The sequence below is a fragment of the Podarcis vaucheri genome (genome assembly GCF_965113315.1).
Source record: "Podarcis vaucheri genome assembly, chromosome: 6".
NCBI classification, from domain to species: domain Eukaryota; kingdom Metazoa; phylum Chordata; class Lepidosauria; order Squamata; family Lacertidae; genus Podarcis; species Podarcis vaucheri.
The window spans coordinates 26,186,028-26,204,645 of record NC_138764.1 but is presented as its reverse complement, the minus strand read 5'-3'; the positions used below and the strand labels follow the sequence as shown (position 1 = coordinate 26,204,645).

General features: G+C 42.1%; 2 protein-coding genes and 1 long non-coding RNA gene across 4 annotated transcripts in view; 2 read left to right on the top strand and 1 right to left on the bottom strand.

The window, feature by feature from the left end:
* Nucleotides 1-18,618, bottom strand: part of FNDC7 (fibronectin type III domain containing 7) — a 184,844-nt gene that overhangs the window by 86,357 nt on the left and 79,869 nt on the right. The window lies entirely within an intron of this gene.
* Nucleotides 4,582-7,132, top strand: LOC309535769. The gene is made up of 2 exons (XR_014221400.1): nucleotides 4,582-4,691; nucleotides 5,226-7,132. It is a non-coding gene; the product is annotated as an uncharacterized lncRNA (long non-coding RNA).
* Nucleotides 11,526-18,618, top strand: part of EEIG2 (EEIG family member 2) — a 36,237-nt gene continuing 29,144 nt past the window's right edge. The window contains exon 1 of one of the 2 annotated variants that reach the window (XM_082227972.1): nucleotides 11,526-14,003. In XM_082227972.1, the coding sequence (XP_082084098.1) occupies nucleotides 13,855-14,003 (149 nt within the window). In that variant the 5' untranslated portion in view covers nucleotides 11,526-13,854. The remainder of the gene's footprint in view (nucleotides 14,004-18,618) is intronic. The other variant, XM_082227971.1, reaches the window with a different exon arrangement.

The following is an 18,618-nucleotide window of genomic DNA, read 5'->3' as shown; positions in this document are numbered from 1 at the left end:
TCTTCTTCTTCTTCCATGTTAGTTCCAAAGATTTGGCAGATGTAAATGTTTATACTCGTAACTGTATTTAATGTGTTCTAGTGAGTAGTCTTAGTTATTGTGTTATTTCCACCTTGATAATTATGATTTAAAGTCAGTATGTAAATCATTTTAACAAATGAATCTCATTGAACTTTGGGACTTCCTTTGAGTAGACATGTATAGAACTGCGCTGTAAATATTGACATGTGACCCTTGAAGCAGAATGGCTATACTAAATGTTGCCAACTTTTCTCATTGGGGAATGCTTCCCCACCCAATTGCTGCACCTTCCTTCCTGGAAAGCTTCATAGCTGGGTTTCTACATGACATTTAATGATTGAAAGAATCAGCATTGGCAACACAAGCTTTAACTACCATTCATAAACTTACCAACCAGCTATACTCATTCCTGAAATCTTGCAGTTATAGTTCTCTCCAGTATATGCAGGAAGGTATTTCTTACACACTGAACACACATAATTCTGTGCACAGTACTTTACAAAACAATGTGCATAGGGTGTGCATGTGGTACACCCTGTAATTCCTTGTCAGTAAAAACCAAACTTGTCGGTTTGCATAATTAAGCATTTGGGTGTGCCTAGTCATGCAAGCAATTGCCGAAATGAATCCTGGTGGTGTTTTTAGTTTTGAATGGAATGAACTTCAGTGGAGCTGCTTGTAATCTATACTTTATATAAGTATAGTACCTGTTCCAGGTAAAAAGTATTGGCATGCAAAATGCTTTATAGCCTAATTTTAAGCATACTGTGCTCAGACGCCAACCTTACAGTGGGGCTTATTCTCAATAAAATTGTACAATTAATTACCATTAATTCTCATCATTCTTTACAACCATATTGTGAGGTTGGTTAGGCTGCAATATACTGATTTGCCAGAGGTTCTAATGGGCCTCCTTCTCCACCCCCAACAACAAACCAACTCACAAAATTTGCAGGTGTGCATGCACATGCAGTTAAAACTATATTTGGGTTTTTTTCCTAAGGAAAACTTGAAACCGTGCAGTAGTATCTAATATTTATGTGCACACACTCGTGCAAGACATCTGTGTATTTCTCTTCATTGTATGCCCACCAGTACTGCTTAAAGTCACATTTCATGACATTTGAAAACTTACACAGTATGGGAGACCTGGGTGTTTGCAAAAGAGAATAAAGTACCTTAAGTGCATGAAGAGTTTCGCTTACTCCTAGTTGAGCTTGCCTCTTCCTGCTTCTGGTAGGCTCAGGGATGACAATTGGGAAGCAAGTGGAGAAAGTACTTCCCCATTTCCCACTACTCAATTTTGACCACCCAAGCTTTCAGTCACCGTATTCCTACAGCTGGTTGAAGAAGACTTTTCCACTTCCTTCCATAGCAAACAGTTGCCATTGCTGTTCTAGTCTCCTGATCAGGCCAGGCCAATCCCTGCAGCTGCCTGGCCAAGAGCAATGGCAGAATGAGCTCATCCATCCATCCATGTGCACAGGGCTGTATTTAGGTGTGATGAGGCCCTAAGCTACTTAAGGTACAGTGGTGCTGAAGGGGTACAGTTAGGGTTACCCCAGAAAGCCCTAAAAAACTGTTTGTGAATCCCCCCCCCCAGCCAGGCCTCGGAGTACGCATTTTAAAAACTGCATTCTCCTCTAAGACAAAAAGCATGAGCTAAGCAGTCCTCTCTGTAACAAAAACGCTGTAACAACTCAGAGCTGAGAACAGTAAAGCTTTCGCTTCCCAGATCCAAGCTAACCTTGTCCTGGTACATTGACTTGCAACATACTTCCGGGAACAGAGCCAGAGAACGAAAAGCAACATTTCTATGTAAGAATCTGTGAAGGGGGAGAGGAAAAAAGGGGTTTGAAAAAAGGATAAAACCTGCTTGTAAAATGTTTTCGGTGCGGCCTGTCTTTTGTGAACTGAATCACACAGGTGCCTCTGCCCCCCCCCCCATGGCAGAATAAAACGCTCTTTCTCTGGATTAACCCCTTGGTGTCGTTTGGCTCCTTTTGTCTCTGCTCGGGTGCAACAATTATTCCGACCCATGGATTAATAAGGCTATAGTGCCCCGCAAGACGAATGCCTTGCAAGACGGAAAACCCGCTTGACGAAAGGGTTTTCCGTTTTTGAGCTGCTTCGCAAGACGAATTTCCCTATGGGCTTGCTTCGCAATACGAAAACGTCTTGCGAGTGTTCCGATTCTTTTCCGCTTTCCCCCCCCCCTTTTCTAAGCCGCTAAGCCGCTAATAGCCTTTTAGACGCTAAGCCGCTAAGCCTTTAATAGCCGCTAATCCGCTAAACCGCTAATATCGCTAAGCCGCTAATAAGGTTGCTTCGCAAGACGAAAAACCGCTAGACAAAGAGACTCACGGAACGGATTATTTTCGTCTTGCGAGGCACCACTGTAATGGGGCCCTTTATATGTCCAGCTGTCCTTTGTTAACAACCAATTGTCGCTGTTTTTTGTGTTGAATATATTCTGTACAGTATGGAAATTTATGGACCTAATAGGTATCTAAAGCCATTTGCATATGTTGCCATGCAACCAGTCCATGCAGAATGTAGGCACCCTATATATAGAAATGAGCAAACCAGTGATATTTTAGGGAGCAGGCTAGCAGGCAGCGCGCCCATGACTTACATCATAGGAGCCTACACAACACAAAACACTGTTGCTGTATGTATTTTTTATTTTATTTGTTTTTATCTTTTATTTTGGAAATGGTACATTTTTTTCTTTAATTTTTTTTTGGGGGGGCCCGAAGAGAGTGGGGCCCTAAGCTATAGCTTGTTTAGCTTATACATAAATTCGGCACTGCATGTGCAGAGGGGTGCTGTGCAGACTACTTCTGCTAAAGCACTTTAAAGCGCTGTTTAACAAACCAAAGTCTCAAACCTGCCTGTGGTGGTTTCAGGGTTGCTGTTTTTATGGGAAAGGCAGCCGAGGGCAGTGAATTTGGTTGCTGAAACAGTACTAAGGAAGGAGAAGTGACATTTTGAGGTGTTCTTGCAATCAGAATTCACACACACGCCTACTAGAGGTCCTGTTTTCTCCCATGGGTGGAAAAAGGCATTGATCACCCCACCACCTATCTCTATGCTGGTGTTATAATCAACTTCACACCCATTCCAGTGCATTTCCTTAGAAAACTCAGCACACCAGGAGACTGCATAACAACATCGGACTACATTGCAGGAGTGCGTCACATGCCGTCCTCTATCAGCTCACCCCTATGGATATAGCAATATAGGGTTGATATGACTCCAGGGTAACCAATCTGATGTTGTGGGCTAAAACTTTGATTGCCAGCAGTCATCATGATGGAAGTTATGGTTCAAAACCCCTGGGGGGGGCACATTAGCTACCCCTGATGTTGTCCATCTTCTCTCAGCTGCAGCACCCACCCCTACAATATGGGTATAATATAAAGGTGGACTTCCTTTGCCTTGGCAGGGTAATTTTAAAAATGTCTACAAACTTGGGGAGAAATACATATCTGCATGAAATAAGACCTGAGCTAGTAAGAGTACAAGCTCCTGTCACTGCAGCTAACTTTTGTTGTGTGCTTGACATACTACTGCCCAATCACAGATACACTGCATTTCTGAAATTTCTTTTTAGCACTGTGAATAAGCCCTTCTTGTTTAAAATGTGTTTTAATGGGTACTGTGTAATATAGTCAGTCATTTGCATTGTAATGGACATTGCACTGTGTTTGGTGATGGAAGTCTTCTGTCTGGTCAGGTGAAAGTTGGTTTAACTGTCACCGGGGTCCTTAACTGACAGTTGGGGAAAGAGGTTGGAGCTAGAACACTCAATATGCAAAAGAAGGCTAGAACCTATGCATATTCTGATTGGTGGTTACAGGTTTAGAATTCTTAGTTAGGCAGTACGATTGGCTGGTGCTCAACTAGGTGGGGCACAAGAAGTGAATATATAGCTGGGTGCTATTCAGTCAAGATCAGTCTGTGTTAGTTGGAGACGGATGCCAGCAACCACCAGCAAGATAACCAGAAGAAGAAGACAGCAGAGGAAGAGAACTCAGAAAGAAGATCTGAAAAAAAATGAAGTGTATCTTGGTGACCAGAAGATTTGCTGGGGCAGCTGAATCACTTGGCTTAGAGTAAAAAGACATAGGAAGAACGTGTTTACAATATTAAGGCAGAAGAAATGAGAGGCAGTTTAGAATGCTAAACAGATCTGCACTTCAATAAGTTGATAGGGATCAAAACAGGCTTTAACAAAAGTCCTCTGTTACAGCACTGGTAAGGCTTAACTGGGGTGGATTAAATATGAGGTCAATCTGGTAGAAGAGTTTTAATAGGGTAACTAATTGCTCCCTAAAAGCTATATTGGTGTTTAAAGTGGCAGTAACAAGTTAAAGTGTAAAAAACAACAACTACCCTATCGGAAGAGAGCAGGTACCAGCTAGCAAAAAGCTCAAAATCCTATAGAGTTAATGTTTCCTCCAAGTAGATGGGGCACATAATATTGTTGGCTGCCAAGCAGGAGCTTGCTCAGGATCCACAGAATGCTGGCTGGCTCTTGGGGAAATGAAAACAAAACTAGAAAAGGGCAAGGCTGGTTGACTGAAACTGAACAGGGGCACTTTGCACTGCAACATTTTGCTGCGATTCTCAGTTGTGCTCATCTAACGGCTGCAACCCACCAGAAAGTAAGCATTCTTAATTACATTAAAATCAGTGTGCTGTGTTAGATGGTACCTCTTGTAACCCACACATGGTCCTTTTTGGAGGAAGACAATTTTAGGCAGAAAAGTGATTCTAATCATTTCAAAGCTTTCCCCCTTGTTTCTGAGCAACTGTAGTTTTTTTAGTTTTTTTAACATGATAATTTCATGAGACTGAACGGTGATGTATCCAGATTAAGGAATTTAAATTACAAGTCTCTAGATAGGTTTAAAGTGTCCTGATTTTTTTCCTGCACTTTAGGTGGAAATAGAATGCCAGCTACATTAACAGCTTTTACTGCTAAGTCCGTTACTGTATCGACAAAATATGGTTTCTAAGGCAACGTCAACACCCAAGGGACTTCAGTCAGGGCAAAATCGTTTTTCAAAAGATATATTCTGTTTCCAACATATACATCAGGAAATCTCTTAAAAGCTGAAGTTGGAATGCTCTGAATTAAAGCTAAGTGTCATTGCAAGTAACCTATAACTGTCTTAATTATGTATTGTGCCAACCAGGGTCAGCCCAATACATTTTGGTGCCCAAATTGGCGCCCTCCACCGCCAGGGAAGAAGGGATGAGTGAAGATCTATATCAGGAACAAGGGGGAAATAAAGAGCTACATCAAGATCTGCTGCCCCTGTGGATCCTGGCACCTGAGGCAGTCGCTTCACCTTGCCTCATGTGTGGTCTGGCCCCGGTGCCACAGACGAATGATCTTTCCTCAGAAAAGCTGCACAGTTTGGAACAGACAAATGCTGATCCGGGAAGAGTTAAACACCACCTCCCCACCTGCCATTTCGCCACTCTGTGCCCTCCTCTGGAAATGGGGCTTCCTCTTTAAAAGTGTCTGACAAGCTACAGTTGAATGTATTTGCATATATTATATAATGGGCAGTTTAGTCCAAGGCAATGGGAATAAATAGGGGGCAAACAGTATAAATAGCTGAGGAATGTAGTCACCACACTTAAAAGTTGCTTTTTCAGACTTACTTAGCCTTTATATTAAAAAATACATGTCACTAAGGTGTTTTAAGTACATTGACAAATGTAGAATAGACATGGCAAACACATGAATCACACACTCTTCAAAGGGACAGAATGAACTCTAACTCCCTCTTGAATATAAGCTTAACAAGCAAACCTAGCTATGTCCTTGTACAATGTGTGAAATGGATCACAGGAACTCCATCTAGGAAAAATACATATGGGCTATAATATTTGTGAAGTATAGAACAAGTGCTTATCATGGTACCAGTACACCGATCACATCACATCAACCACTTCTTAAATAATAACAAAATTGTACAAGTAGACCTGGCTGACTTCCATTTATATAGCCAGTTTTCTATCTTGACTGTTCACACAACATAGTGGTATGTATTAGAGAGGCCTACATAACTATTTTAATGCAAAACTTCCACCCAGCTATTCTGCTATTCATATGTTGTTTAAAATCAACTAAAGAGTGGTCATAGTGTGTGATTGCATAAGCCATTTTAATAAAGATACTGAACTAGTGAGTCATTCAGAAATCCTGTGCTAACTCATCATTTCTGCTTGAACAGTAAATTGCATAGTCAAATTTGTTACCTTTGACAGTTTCTTAGCTACATTAAAACAAACACTGTTTTGAAGTCATTCAAGTATGACTGCTGGGAAAACAGAAAGCTACAAGTGCAAATTGCTTTCTTTTTTTAAAAGAAAAATATAGCATCTGAAATGTTTGATTGGGATCAACTGCCACTTGGCTGCTTCTCTCCCATAATTAGTCATTCTAGCTGATTGCAACAGTGGGAAAAGTGAGATAGTACAGTCTATGGGACCAACTGTTAATGGCTCTGCCTCTCCTAGAATTGCCTCAATGACCATTGCACCAGCTCATGAAACAGTTATGTAATTGTAACAGAATAAGTGCCTGAATCTGGTTCTTTTCCTGTTCCTTAAGTATCTCTTTTCCTTTTTATACCATAATTCTTAGCTTGTTAAGTCTATGGGCAGGAGCTTTGTTCTCTCAACATTCGTACCACTGCCTAAAAGATGATAGATGTCATTATTATTATTTCCCTCAGTTGACAAACTATTTATGAGCTCTTCCAAACATTATACAGAAGTACAAATGCTATATCAGATATAAGGTGGCTTAATAAAATGATATTGTGGAAACGAAAGGGATGAATATGTGATAAAAAGAAATGTATATTTTAAAAAATAGGTAGTTGTATGTGTATTAAACAATAAAATCATATGGTTGCAAGCTTTCATGTCGAAAAGCAAGGGCATATAACTATTCATGCTTGGCTTGCCATGGCAAAGGATCAGCAAGGAATGTTAATTGTATGCAGACTCATACACACACACCCCTAAATTCCTAGGCCTTTCTCTTTTTGTCGGTTGAATGTATCTATTAAACGGAGAAAACACAGCTGGTTTTGTTTTGGTTTTTTTGTTGTTGTTTTTAGATTAAGGAACTCACCATGACAGCCCCCATAGTCACAGCCCAAGTGGAATCAATACAGGAAGCACTAATTGATTCTCTGATTTTCTCAATGCTAATATGCCACAAACAATAGTATAGTAAAACCTGAAAGCCTCATTATCACCTCATGCACTTGCCAGATCAAGAAAGATCTGTCAATTATCTTAGATCTCTAGCAGATGGTGTCATTGCTCCATCTATGAAAATATGTCCTAGAGCTACATTCCCTACATTCCTCTTTGGTTATTACACCACTGCTTGACCTCCTGTACGCTGACATGGTACCTAATCTAATTAGAGCATTTCACCTATTGATTGGTTGATTATGGAGAGCCCTGAGATTTCTAGAGTCCTTTACAACATGTACTTAAGGGGGCTTTAAAGCATCGACCTGTCCATCCTGCCTTTGTTAAACAGGCAAGATAATGTGCCATTCCAAGACAGCTATACTATTTTGTAAGTCTTTTGTCAGCCGAACCTATGACTGGTTTGGCTCCATAAACTGAGTGAGTCATCCAAATGTGATTTTGCAGACCATGCTGCTGGCAGCAGTAAAACTGCTAGCACATTTGCAAAGCTAAGCAGTGCCCGGTATAGGAGACCATGTGTTGAGACTAGATGCATTGCAGGTGGTTGGACTAGATGACTCTCAGGGCCCCTTCCAACTCTGCAATTCTATGATTCTAAGTTCTTGGCACTCCCAACTAGGTGCCTTTTTTTTTGCACTTCTGAATAGGGTGGCCAGAAGCTACACAGAGCAGGGTTCCTGCACCCTTAACAGCTGCATGGAAGAAGGAATTTTAACAGGCTTCACTAAACTATTAAAGGTACGGAACTAAACTATTAAAGGTACAGAAACCACATTCTCTTTTGCTTCAGTTTACCTTATTGCCAGATGCAAAAACAGGATGCTTCTCATGTACCTTTAATATAGAAGAGGAGATTTTAGCAGGTGGAATTTGTCAAATAGACCAAACTGGTCTCATCCATTGGTTGGAGAAGTTGCAGCTATAGGTAGTTTGCTTCTTCACCTATTCAGTAAATAATATTTTGCTCCAGTTACCCCCTGCTAAAGGGAATTCATGCTGTGGCCCCAGCCAAAGGACTTAGGGGCAGTTTTGTATTGTGTTTGTGGGTTGTTGGTTTTTTAATAGTATTACCTGTTGCTTGTAAGCCACCTTAAGAACCACTTGATTGAAAGGCTGGGTATAAATCTTCCATGGTTTGCATCCATCCATCTCAGGAGATATTGGAGGAGTGTGCCTTTGGGAATGAAGTCAATCTGTTGGAAGGTTGCAGCACCTGCTGTGGCTGTCGAGACCAATATGGGAGAGACATGTTTTGTTGCACCTGGGACAGATGACGGCATCCAGTTGTGCTACTGCAGACGCACCATGTCATTTATTCTCTCTGCGCTCCTCCCAATGATCATTCCTTCTCTGGTCACTGCTGACATGAGCTGACTGTCTCCAGGCACTGCGGTCATCTGCAAGGGATTCCCACATGGCAGGGCTGATATTGCTAGCCTTCATGTCATGTTTGTAAGTAACCCAGATTTGGTCTGCCAACAGGCCCAATGCCTGAAGTCAGCTTCCTGTAGAGCACATTGTTGGGGATCCTGCTATCTTCCATTCTGTGGACATGGCTAAGCCAGCGTAGACATCTCTGAGACAGGACTGCGAACATGCTGGGAGTGTGGGCTTAGGAGATCACATCATCTAATTAATAAATAACATATTATATTAAATATTCAAATAATAATAATATCAAACATTACCTTTTCTCCACAGATATTCAGGGTGAAAAGTCCTGTCCACCTCTGAATCTGTCCAGTTTGGGGTGGGGTGTGGAGCACATAGCTAAGACTACAAATCAATTGTATATAAGGAAACGTTTACCAGATTTTCATAAAGGAAATTGGCTGATGTATGGAGCACTAGATAAATTTTAAAAATGGAACTTCTATTTCTCTCATTGTCTGGTTCTCCAGAAGTAGGGTAACATTTGAGTTACATGTCAGTTATGTATGCATTTACTATTAACCATATTTACTTTGGAACTGTTGTGCTTTCACTCAATGTGATGCATTGATATTGATGTCAACAATATTAAGATGTTATATATACATGCATTGTCTAACACAGTCCTTTAATTAGTGTGATTCCCATCTGCCTCAATGCCACCCACATCTGACTCTATTTATAACTCTTTTTCTAAGACATGTACACTCCTGCTTAATATAGCTTATTAAAATGTTTCTGTTGTTCACCTCCAGAACAAAACTGAATACAATAATGGGGCTTAGACTTTCAGAGGAACCATGTACCCATTTACCTCCCAGTGTGCAAGAAAGGTTGCCAACTTAAACTGCTCATAATGGCACCTTAATATGCAAATATTAACAGGCGATGTTTATTTTTGTGTTGTGAAAATCTCCAGCTGTTGATTTATGTATTTCAGGTTGTAGTTCTGTTAAGGGGCACAAGAGCGGCAAAAGCGGGGTTGTATCTGATAATTTGGCAAGCCTTTCCAACACACTAAAGCCAGTGGAAGTATATGTGTGCAGGATCCCACCCTCCAGCACCAAATCTGATTGTGGTACAAAGGAAAAAGCATGAGAGGCACCTGCAGTCTTCTAGGTTATATCCACTTACATCAATGTATTTAGAGTTCATTTCCCAAGGGAGTGCAAACTTATTTAATATAATAGCTTCAGAGAGAAAAGGCAAAATAGCTACTCCATACCATGTAACTTCTGCACCAGGTGTATCATTTCAAATAATTGGTAATGTTTTATATTCCAAGAGCCATATCCTGTCAGTTAATCTTTTTCCTACTGACTCCAAGAAAGTTATACCATCACCATAGTTATATTGCGCTTGGTTATTTTTCAAATAGTATACAATGTGGTGTTCATTAGAACAGACTAGTTGATCGCTGACAGAGTGCGTGGAGCCTAGGAGAGGAGGCAGGGGCAGACTGGACCTTGGCCTGTTTCCCCACAAATATAGCTCAGGTAAGGATGACAGGCATTGATCCTATAACAATGGAAGGCATGAGACCCAAGTTGACATGAAGCTAAACTTTGTTGCTAGTTCCCAGTTCCGTATTCAACATAGCTACACGAGCTGTCTGAAGAACAATAAGCGCATATACCCTTGAACCAGGGGCAAAAAGCAGCTTTGGGCTATGTCTCCATGACTGGGAGACTGCTTCTTTTGAGATGCACAGCACCAGCATTCTTTCCACACCAAACAACATTCATTCATTTAACACTTGATGCAGCCAAGCGAATAGATAACTGGGAGATCATGTTCACTTTGTTTTTGTATAAGTGACTCTCAAGTGTGATGCCCCGCAAGCCAAATATGGTTCATATGTACAGTGGTACCTTGGTTTATGAACTTAATCCGTTCCGGAAGTCCGTTCTTAAACCAAAACTGTTCTTAAACCGAGGCACACTTTCCCCAATGAGGCCTCCCGCTGCCGGTGCCCTTCCACCATTTGGATTCCATTCTTAGACCAAGATGAAGTTCTCAAATTGGGACACTATTTCTGTTTTTGCGGAGTTCGTAAACCAAATCGTTCTTAAACAGGACTGTTCTTAAACTGAGGTACCACTATATATCAATAAGGAAAATGTTTTGCACCCCAAAATATTGAGTCATTCCAGATGACATGTGACCAGTGCCAGGAAACTGTTTCCTACAAGACATTCTAGCTTCTAGCACTCCGTCCAGCCTAGTGTGGTCCCCCCCCCGCATGCTCAAACATAATGTGCTGTGATGTGTGTATGTATATGAAAGTGGGGATATACACTCAACACCACTGTCCTCTAACACTTTAGCAGCAACAACTATGTGTTCCTAAACTAATACATAGAAATAGTGATTAGGCTTTATGATTCACAATTCATCATGACCCCTCGCAATGACTCAGTACCACTGAATAAAGCATGTCGTGAAAGTCTGTCCTTTACAAAGCAAAAAGCAAACTATAAAATGATTAATTCATAAAATATTTATTAGTGATGATTGACAGGAGCTTCAGAGTTGATGGGTGAACAGAATAATATTTCTGAGATGAGGGAAAGAAAGGAAATCCCTGAGCCACTGAAGAAGTGCTTGGTAAAACAAATTTGTGTGTCTCTGATTTCAGCTCCTGTCCTAAATCCCAAGTGCCATTGAACTCAGTAGACTTTTATAGGATTGAATTGTTAGTTACACATATTCAGTATCTATATATTATAAAATACATAAAATATATTTTGTTAATACCTTTTATGTATTTTATTCTTTTTGAACATTTGTAGTGATACTGTGAACACAGCAGAGGGAGCTATAACATCAGGCTTATGAACGGAGGTTTAAAAAAACCAACAACAACAACCACTTTTATAATATACTGAATAGCAAAATATTTAATGCAGATTTGAAAATGTAAGCTGCAGTTAAAATGAGGTGTGTACGTATGGGACAGTCGTTCTGCATGCAGAGATGACAGCTTCAGTGAATATGAGTTTGGCGGAAGGAAACATCAGGAAATCAAGTAAAGACATCCCTACTCCCTCTCTGGTGTGTACAGCAAAGTGAAAAAGCAACTTGAAACACGGGGGTGGGGGGACAACCACATTGTGTTTTAAGTCCTAATGTAAATAAGGACAATCTCTAACCCCCACCCTACCCCTCTGATCCTTCTTGCTGTCACTACCTGGTCATCTCCCTCTGACTTGCCTCACCTCCTTGGTTGCTATAAGGATTGGCCAAGGAGAGGGCACACCAATGGAGAAAAGCCCCACTGAATGCCAAATGTCCCCAAAATCTAAAGCCACCCATGTGATGAAATATCATTACACTTGCTAGTCTGATGCGGTGTTGAACTAGGACAGGAGGGAGAGACCCTTGTTTCAAATCTCTGTTTGGCCATTAAGCTCCCTTGGGTGACCTTGAGCCAGTCACTGTCTCTCCTCTTAACCTACTTCAAAGGTTTGTTGTAAAGTCAAAATTGATGGAGACGAGCCACGTACACTGCCTTGAGCTCCATGGATCAAAGGTGATAAATAAATTGAAGTCATTAGTACCGCATTATATTTGGCAAATACATCTTTGGCTCTTCTGCATTTAGGCAATCTGTTAAATCAAGTGACTAACGATATCAGCAGTCTTGATATTACTACGTTTTTTTGCTGAGCGTGCCCAAGACAGTAATCCTCTTGCTATTTTAAGAAACTTCTCCTCAATTGAAGGTCCTTAATACGTTTAGAAATCTATCCTGCGCAACGGTTTTTGGCCAAGAAGGGCACAGGAAGGGTGTGAAAAAAGTTTCTCCAGGTCACTGATCCAATAACACAAGCACATATCAACTGTAAAGAAAGTGAAGAGATACGGTATATTGTTTTATGCTCCTTGGCAATCAGGGTGGCTAAAAAGTGATAAAAGGAGTGAACCACATCACATTAATCACTGTAAGAGTGGAAGGGTTGGTGGTAGCAACTATTTTAGAGGAAGGTGAGACGTGATCAGGGAAAGGATGAGATTGTGTAATGTAGAACTTGTCCCTCCTCCTCTTGTGCTTTGTAGGGTTGCCACTTTTCTGACAGGGCTTTAATAAAAGTTCAATGACCAACCTAAATTGGGCATGGGTTGTTTTCACCAATAAGCCTGCCCTCTTAACACCTAAATACATACATTGGGAGTAAGCCCCATTGAACACTGTGGGGCTGACTTCTGAGTAGACATGATTTGGCTTGCTCTACAGGGTTGCCCTCTTTGTACTATTATCTTTAATCTGGAACATGTTCTTGACTGTCCAGGGGATGGCAAGTTGTTAGGGCGAGGCTGGGGCACCTGTAGCTCTTCAGGTGCTGCTGGACTCTCACCATCCCTAGCCCTGAGGCAAGCTGAGGGCAACTGCCACGGGCGGCAGGACCCACACGACCAGCAGTTCCCAATGTAGATCTTTATTCCCCACCCCTTGTCCCTGATGCATATCTTCAATCACTCCTCATTCCCTAGGGGGGAGTCATTCTGTGCCCCCCCAAAAAGTCCTGGGGGCCGTCCCTGCCCCCTAACCCCTGGCCATGCTGGTCTGGGGCTGGTGGAAGTTCACACGGTCTGCAGGGCCACAAGGCAGCCCTGAGGGGGTTGGGGAGCACCCGCCATTTTGTCGTTCGCCTCAGGCGCCAAAAACGTCTCGGGCCGGCCCTGCCCCTAACCACTGGCCGCGCTGGCACATAAGATAGCCACGGGCTGGCCTGAAAGCGGCCTCTGTGGCTTCAGGAGGGGAGGCGGTGTTTTGTTTTTTTTGAACGGCGGGCGGGCGGGCTCAACAAGGCGAGAGCGGCGGGGTGCCGCTGCGTGGCAGCGCCGCCTGCCTGAGGCGAAGACAGCGCGCGCGGGCGGGAGCGTTTCTGGCGTTTCTCTTCCCCTCCGCCGCCCTCCCCTTTTCTCCCCACTGTTCCTCCTCCTCTTTCTCCTCGCCGCCGCCTCCTCTTGCGCTTGGTCACAAGGGTCGAAGGAGGAAACTGTGCGGCTGTGGTAATGGAGGAGCCGGCAGGGGGTTAGCCCGCCGGTGGGGTGGGGAGGCTTCTTCTCCCCCTCCCCCCGCCGCCTTGTTTACTTCTCCCTTCCTTCCTCCCTCCTCTCGGCTGCTTCCCGCCGCCCCGCTTCATGGCCTTCATGATGATGAAGAAGAAGAAGTTCAAATTCCGCGTGGAGCTGGAGCTGGACGAGCTCTCCTCGGTGCCCTTCGTCAACGGGATCCTCTTCTGCAAGGTGCGGCTGCAGGACGGCGGCAGCTTCAGCGGAGAGTCGTCCAGGTAAAAGGGGGAGCTAACGGCCTCGGCCGCCGCTGCCACAACCCCTCGCTTTGAGAAGCCCTAACCTGGCCGGAGCGGGGGCAAATGGCAGGCGGAGAGATGTCGCCGCTCAGCCCCGTTATAGTGCGGACGCGCCCCGGCACAGAAGCGGGGCTGACTCGCTTCCCCCGCAGCCGCAACACACCTGTTAAGTCTTCAACGGCGCAGGAGACACGCTCATTTTGCGCGGGCAGGGAGTAAATGCTATAGACGTGTTTCGGTTTTGATCCTCCTCCTTTCCCGGTCCTTAAGAGACCCGGTGGGGAATGAACTTGTTTCCTCCTCAAAAACCATCTTGAGCTCCCATTCCCACTCCCACCCGCCAAATGCCTATTTTCGGTGCCGGGGCTGAGTTCTCTTCTAACTGCATGGTGCACGTGTAATGCAGTAGTGAAGTCAGTGTCTCTGGTCACACCGTTGGGTAACCAAAATAATGTATTTGCCCCAAAATGGATGGGATTCCGCGTGAGGCTTCCAGATCAAAAGGTACTGTTTCCAGGCAGATTTGAGCCCCTCAATCCTATTGTGTTTGAGATAGATAGATAGATAGATAGATAGATAGATAGATAGATAGTCCCTAAATTGAGGGCTGAAATTGGTGAGATTTATGGAGTAGTTTTCAATTCTGTTAAAGGAGATTAGATGCAACGCATGCATATACATATACATACATATACACACACACACACACACACACACACACGCATTGCATCTAGCATCTAATTTCCTTTAACGGAATTGGAAGGTACTCCATAAATCTCACCAACTTATTGTTTTCCTTCCTACGCGACCTAGCAGTTCTGTTGCTGATCCAGGCAACACAGAACTGGAAACCTCCCTCACAAATGTTGAGACCTAGTGTTAGGGATTGCTTAATAATATCCAGTCTCAAAGTATTCCTTCAGTAGACCTATTACAGAACAGCCCTATAAAGTACAGTGGAATTTCTGGGAGGGAACTAGAAAGGAGCCAGAAGGTCCAACGCCCAAGACTAGGCTCTTACCACCGCCTCGCACAACTATCTCTATTTTATGCCATTTGCAGAGACTAGGAATGATCAGTGTGTTGCACGAAGATGCCAGCAAAGTAGATAGCTCCAGCTGGAGTATGTAATTATACAAAGTAATGCAGTAAGCTACAGAAAAAGATAAAGTGAAAATCTCAGATTTTAGCCTGACACGTAAGCTTGTCTGATCGTCCCTAGGGAAGTGGCGAAAGGTATTATTTCAGCCAGTGGACCAGTACACATTACACAAAATGCCACTAGGATGCTGGCTTGAACCACCTTGAGGCTACTTTATGTGCCTTTCTTTTGTGTTGGAAGCAATTCTCTACAAAGTTCCAGTGATGTTTATATGCAGTTCCTCCCTCTGTTTCTGCATTTTGCAATGATATGTTGAAAATTGGCAGACCCACATGGGAGGAGGTTCATGCAGACAGGCTATGTGGTAGCCTAGTTTCCATGATGATCACAGAAGCAATTATCAGTCTTTCGATTTTTGTTTTTTAAAAGTAAATTTTATCACTGTGATTGAATATGCAGAGAAGTTGTCCTAGGTGTAATACAAAAGTCATCCACAGATTTACCCCCAAATGAATATTTAATGAAATCCATAACTCCTCTCTCTGGTTGTCGCAGTGCCTGAAGCTTCAGAGGAAGGGGAGACTTTTTACAATTCATTAAAATAATAATATCACTACTTCATCTCAGTTGAGAAACCAGTGTTTTGAAACCCTGTGAGGTTCTTCCTTCCAACAGCTGTGCTATGGAGAGTTCTTGAATTTATAATAAGGTATCTTCTTTTGCTTTCTAACCTCTTAAAGGCAAATCTGTATGCAGTGGTTCTTATAAGTTCTAACTTCAGACCAGCATACAAAGAAATACACAGCTGTTTCTGTGTGCCCAAGGGGGTTCAGGGCTTTTGTTTCTTAAACAGTGTGCTCAAGTGCAAATACACATGCACACGTAGTCATTTATCAGTGCTTATTATGGCTAACAGCTTTTGAAACTGAGTTCTCAAAAATAGTTTGGGTTATGGCATAGGAATTTGCTGTTCAAAAACAAAAGGACAAAAATCCCACTGAATGTAACCAAGCTCTTGGACTTGTTTAAAATCACTTTTGGTTCATCATAGTCACAATTTTCTTGATCCTGCATAGCATTTCTCCCCACTTTAGCGTGACATTTGTAAATTACAACAAAGAGCCTTCTTAACATTCAGCAATACAAAATTCTGTTTATTTCCTGAATCATTCTAGTTGCCTTTTTCTACTTTGAAGATGTGCTCCATAAGCCTGGGTGAGCCTGTTGTTGTTCCACATGTGGAGATAGTTCCAGTTGTGATCTCACCAGGGCATCATATTACAGTATTGGAAAAAAGAGAGATTTGTAATTGCATCATACTGAGGGTTTCAGTTTTCCTGTGTTTGTCTGAGAGTGCCACTGGATCTGATAATGGCAGGATTAACTTGGGGACCACAAAGTGTGAAAGGGTGATCTAAAGTGAAGCATGGATTAACACGTGATTGTAGCTTCTGTGTGTTGCCCAGAAGTGTATGTGGACCTTGACTATCAAGGCCTGTAGCCCTTTCCATCAGAGCTTATCATAATTAGAACCTTGCAATATCAATAATTTTGCATGTGAATTTGCTTCTTTTCTTCTTTCCTCCCCATCCCATTTTCCTTTTATCTTGCGCATACTGTATTTACATTGTAAGCCTCAGGGGAGCAACTGTGTTGTTTTTATTGATCCATAAGACATTCTCCGAGCCTTTCTGAATGAAGAGTGGGGTATAAATGCTTTGAATAAATACTGTCACATCCAGTTTTACACAGTATTACGTAACTTGATGATGTGATCATATATCATGATAAGCCAGGGTTTCTAGCTTATCACAATTTATTATTTATGCTCCTACTTCACTCCTCCTCTCTTAAAAGCAGGAGAAACTCTTGTTACATCTGAACCCAGGATCTTCTTGGTCCCCAAAAAGCCAGGTTCAACAACCCAGTAACAATGCATGGTTTAAGTTTGGCTAGCAAGCTTTATGAGAGTTTCCTAGTTTGTCCTGTTTGCACCAAGAAAGGACTGAAGTGGGAACAATCAGGCAGCCAGCATGCTGCTTGTGCACAATAAACCATGATAAGCTCAAAACCCTGCCTTATGACATGAAAACACAGACAATTACTTTTGTGTGTGTGTGTATGTATGTGTATGTACAACAGTGTGCCAAATCTGAAGTTTTAATGGAGGTGACAGCTATAAACAGTACAAACATGCAGTTACATGGCTTTGTAGTTTATAATGATTATTTCCAAGAATTGGAATATTCACTAATGAGTGAATATGCTTGAGTTTGGTAAATATGAGCTAGCTATTCTTAGGCTAATACCATTACAAGTATAATTATTTTTTTTTTTGCATTTTCATTGTAGTCTAGTGTGCTACATTTTGAAATTGGACTTGAGAAACCCAATTTCAAACTAAATGTTTAGCAGTGGAAAGATTTGTAACACACATCACTCTTCTATTTGCAAAATGGTCTTATTTGCCTTCTCTTACTGAGTTTATAGATGTGAGATGGGCGCACAAACCCCAGAGTCTGTCAAGACTGGCCCGTTCGGGCAGGGGTACCTTTACCTTTACCTTTACTGAGTTTATATGAGGTGGCATACTTTGTCACATACATCTCAAACATGCTATTTAATTTAGTATCGATAACCAGAATTCTGATAATTCTTACAAGCTTGGGATTTTGTATAGTATTATAAGGTAAGGTAAAGGTAAAGGACAGTTAATGTAGTATAAGAACCTGGAAGACATTTAATTAACGCTATTTAAAATTTCAAAGTTTGAGTAGCTGTGATAGAAAAACCTGTGCTAGAAACATTCAGCTGTATAAAAATTATGAACCATTAAATTATGGGTCTTTTCTGTATCTGAAAAGTATAGTTTCATATATTTCTTTTAATAATGTGCACCTGATGTTTCTTTGTGGTGCCCTGTGAGGAAAGGGATGGGTTAAGAGAGAGTGCCCAAGTTTGTTCAATGTGCTGTACGTCTCACTATGGATTTATTCATCTAAAACAAGGGTAGGCAACCTAAGGCCCGTGGACTGGATGCGGCCCAATCGCCTTCTCAATCCGGCCCACAGACGGTCCGGGAATCAGCATGTTTTTACATGAGTAGAATGTGTGCTTTTATTTCAAATGCATCTCTGGGTTATTTGGGGCCTGCCTGGTGTTTTTACATGAGTAGAATGTGTGCTTTTATTTCAAATGCATCTCTGGGTTATTTGTGGGGCATAGGAATTCGTTCATTATTTTTTTCAAAATATAGTCCAGCCTACCACATGGTCTGAGGGACGGTGGACCGGCCCACGACTGAAAAATGTTGCTGACCCCTGATCTAAAACCAAAGGTTTTTTTGGAACCACAGACTGATCTTAGAAGTTTCCATGATATGTTTCACCACCCTTTTTTTCTTGTTTATTGGAATGCTGTTGCTCTATCTACCAGTATAGTTCCTTGCAATATTAAGGCGTGTGTGTGTTACTAGCTTCTGAGAACAATGAG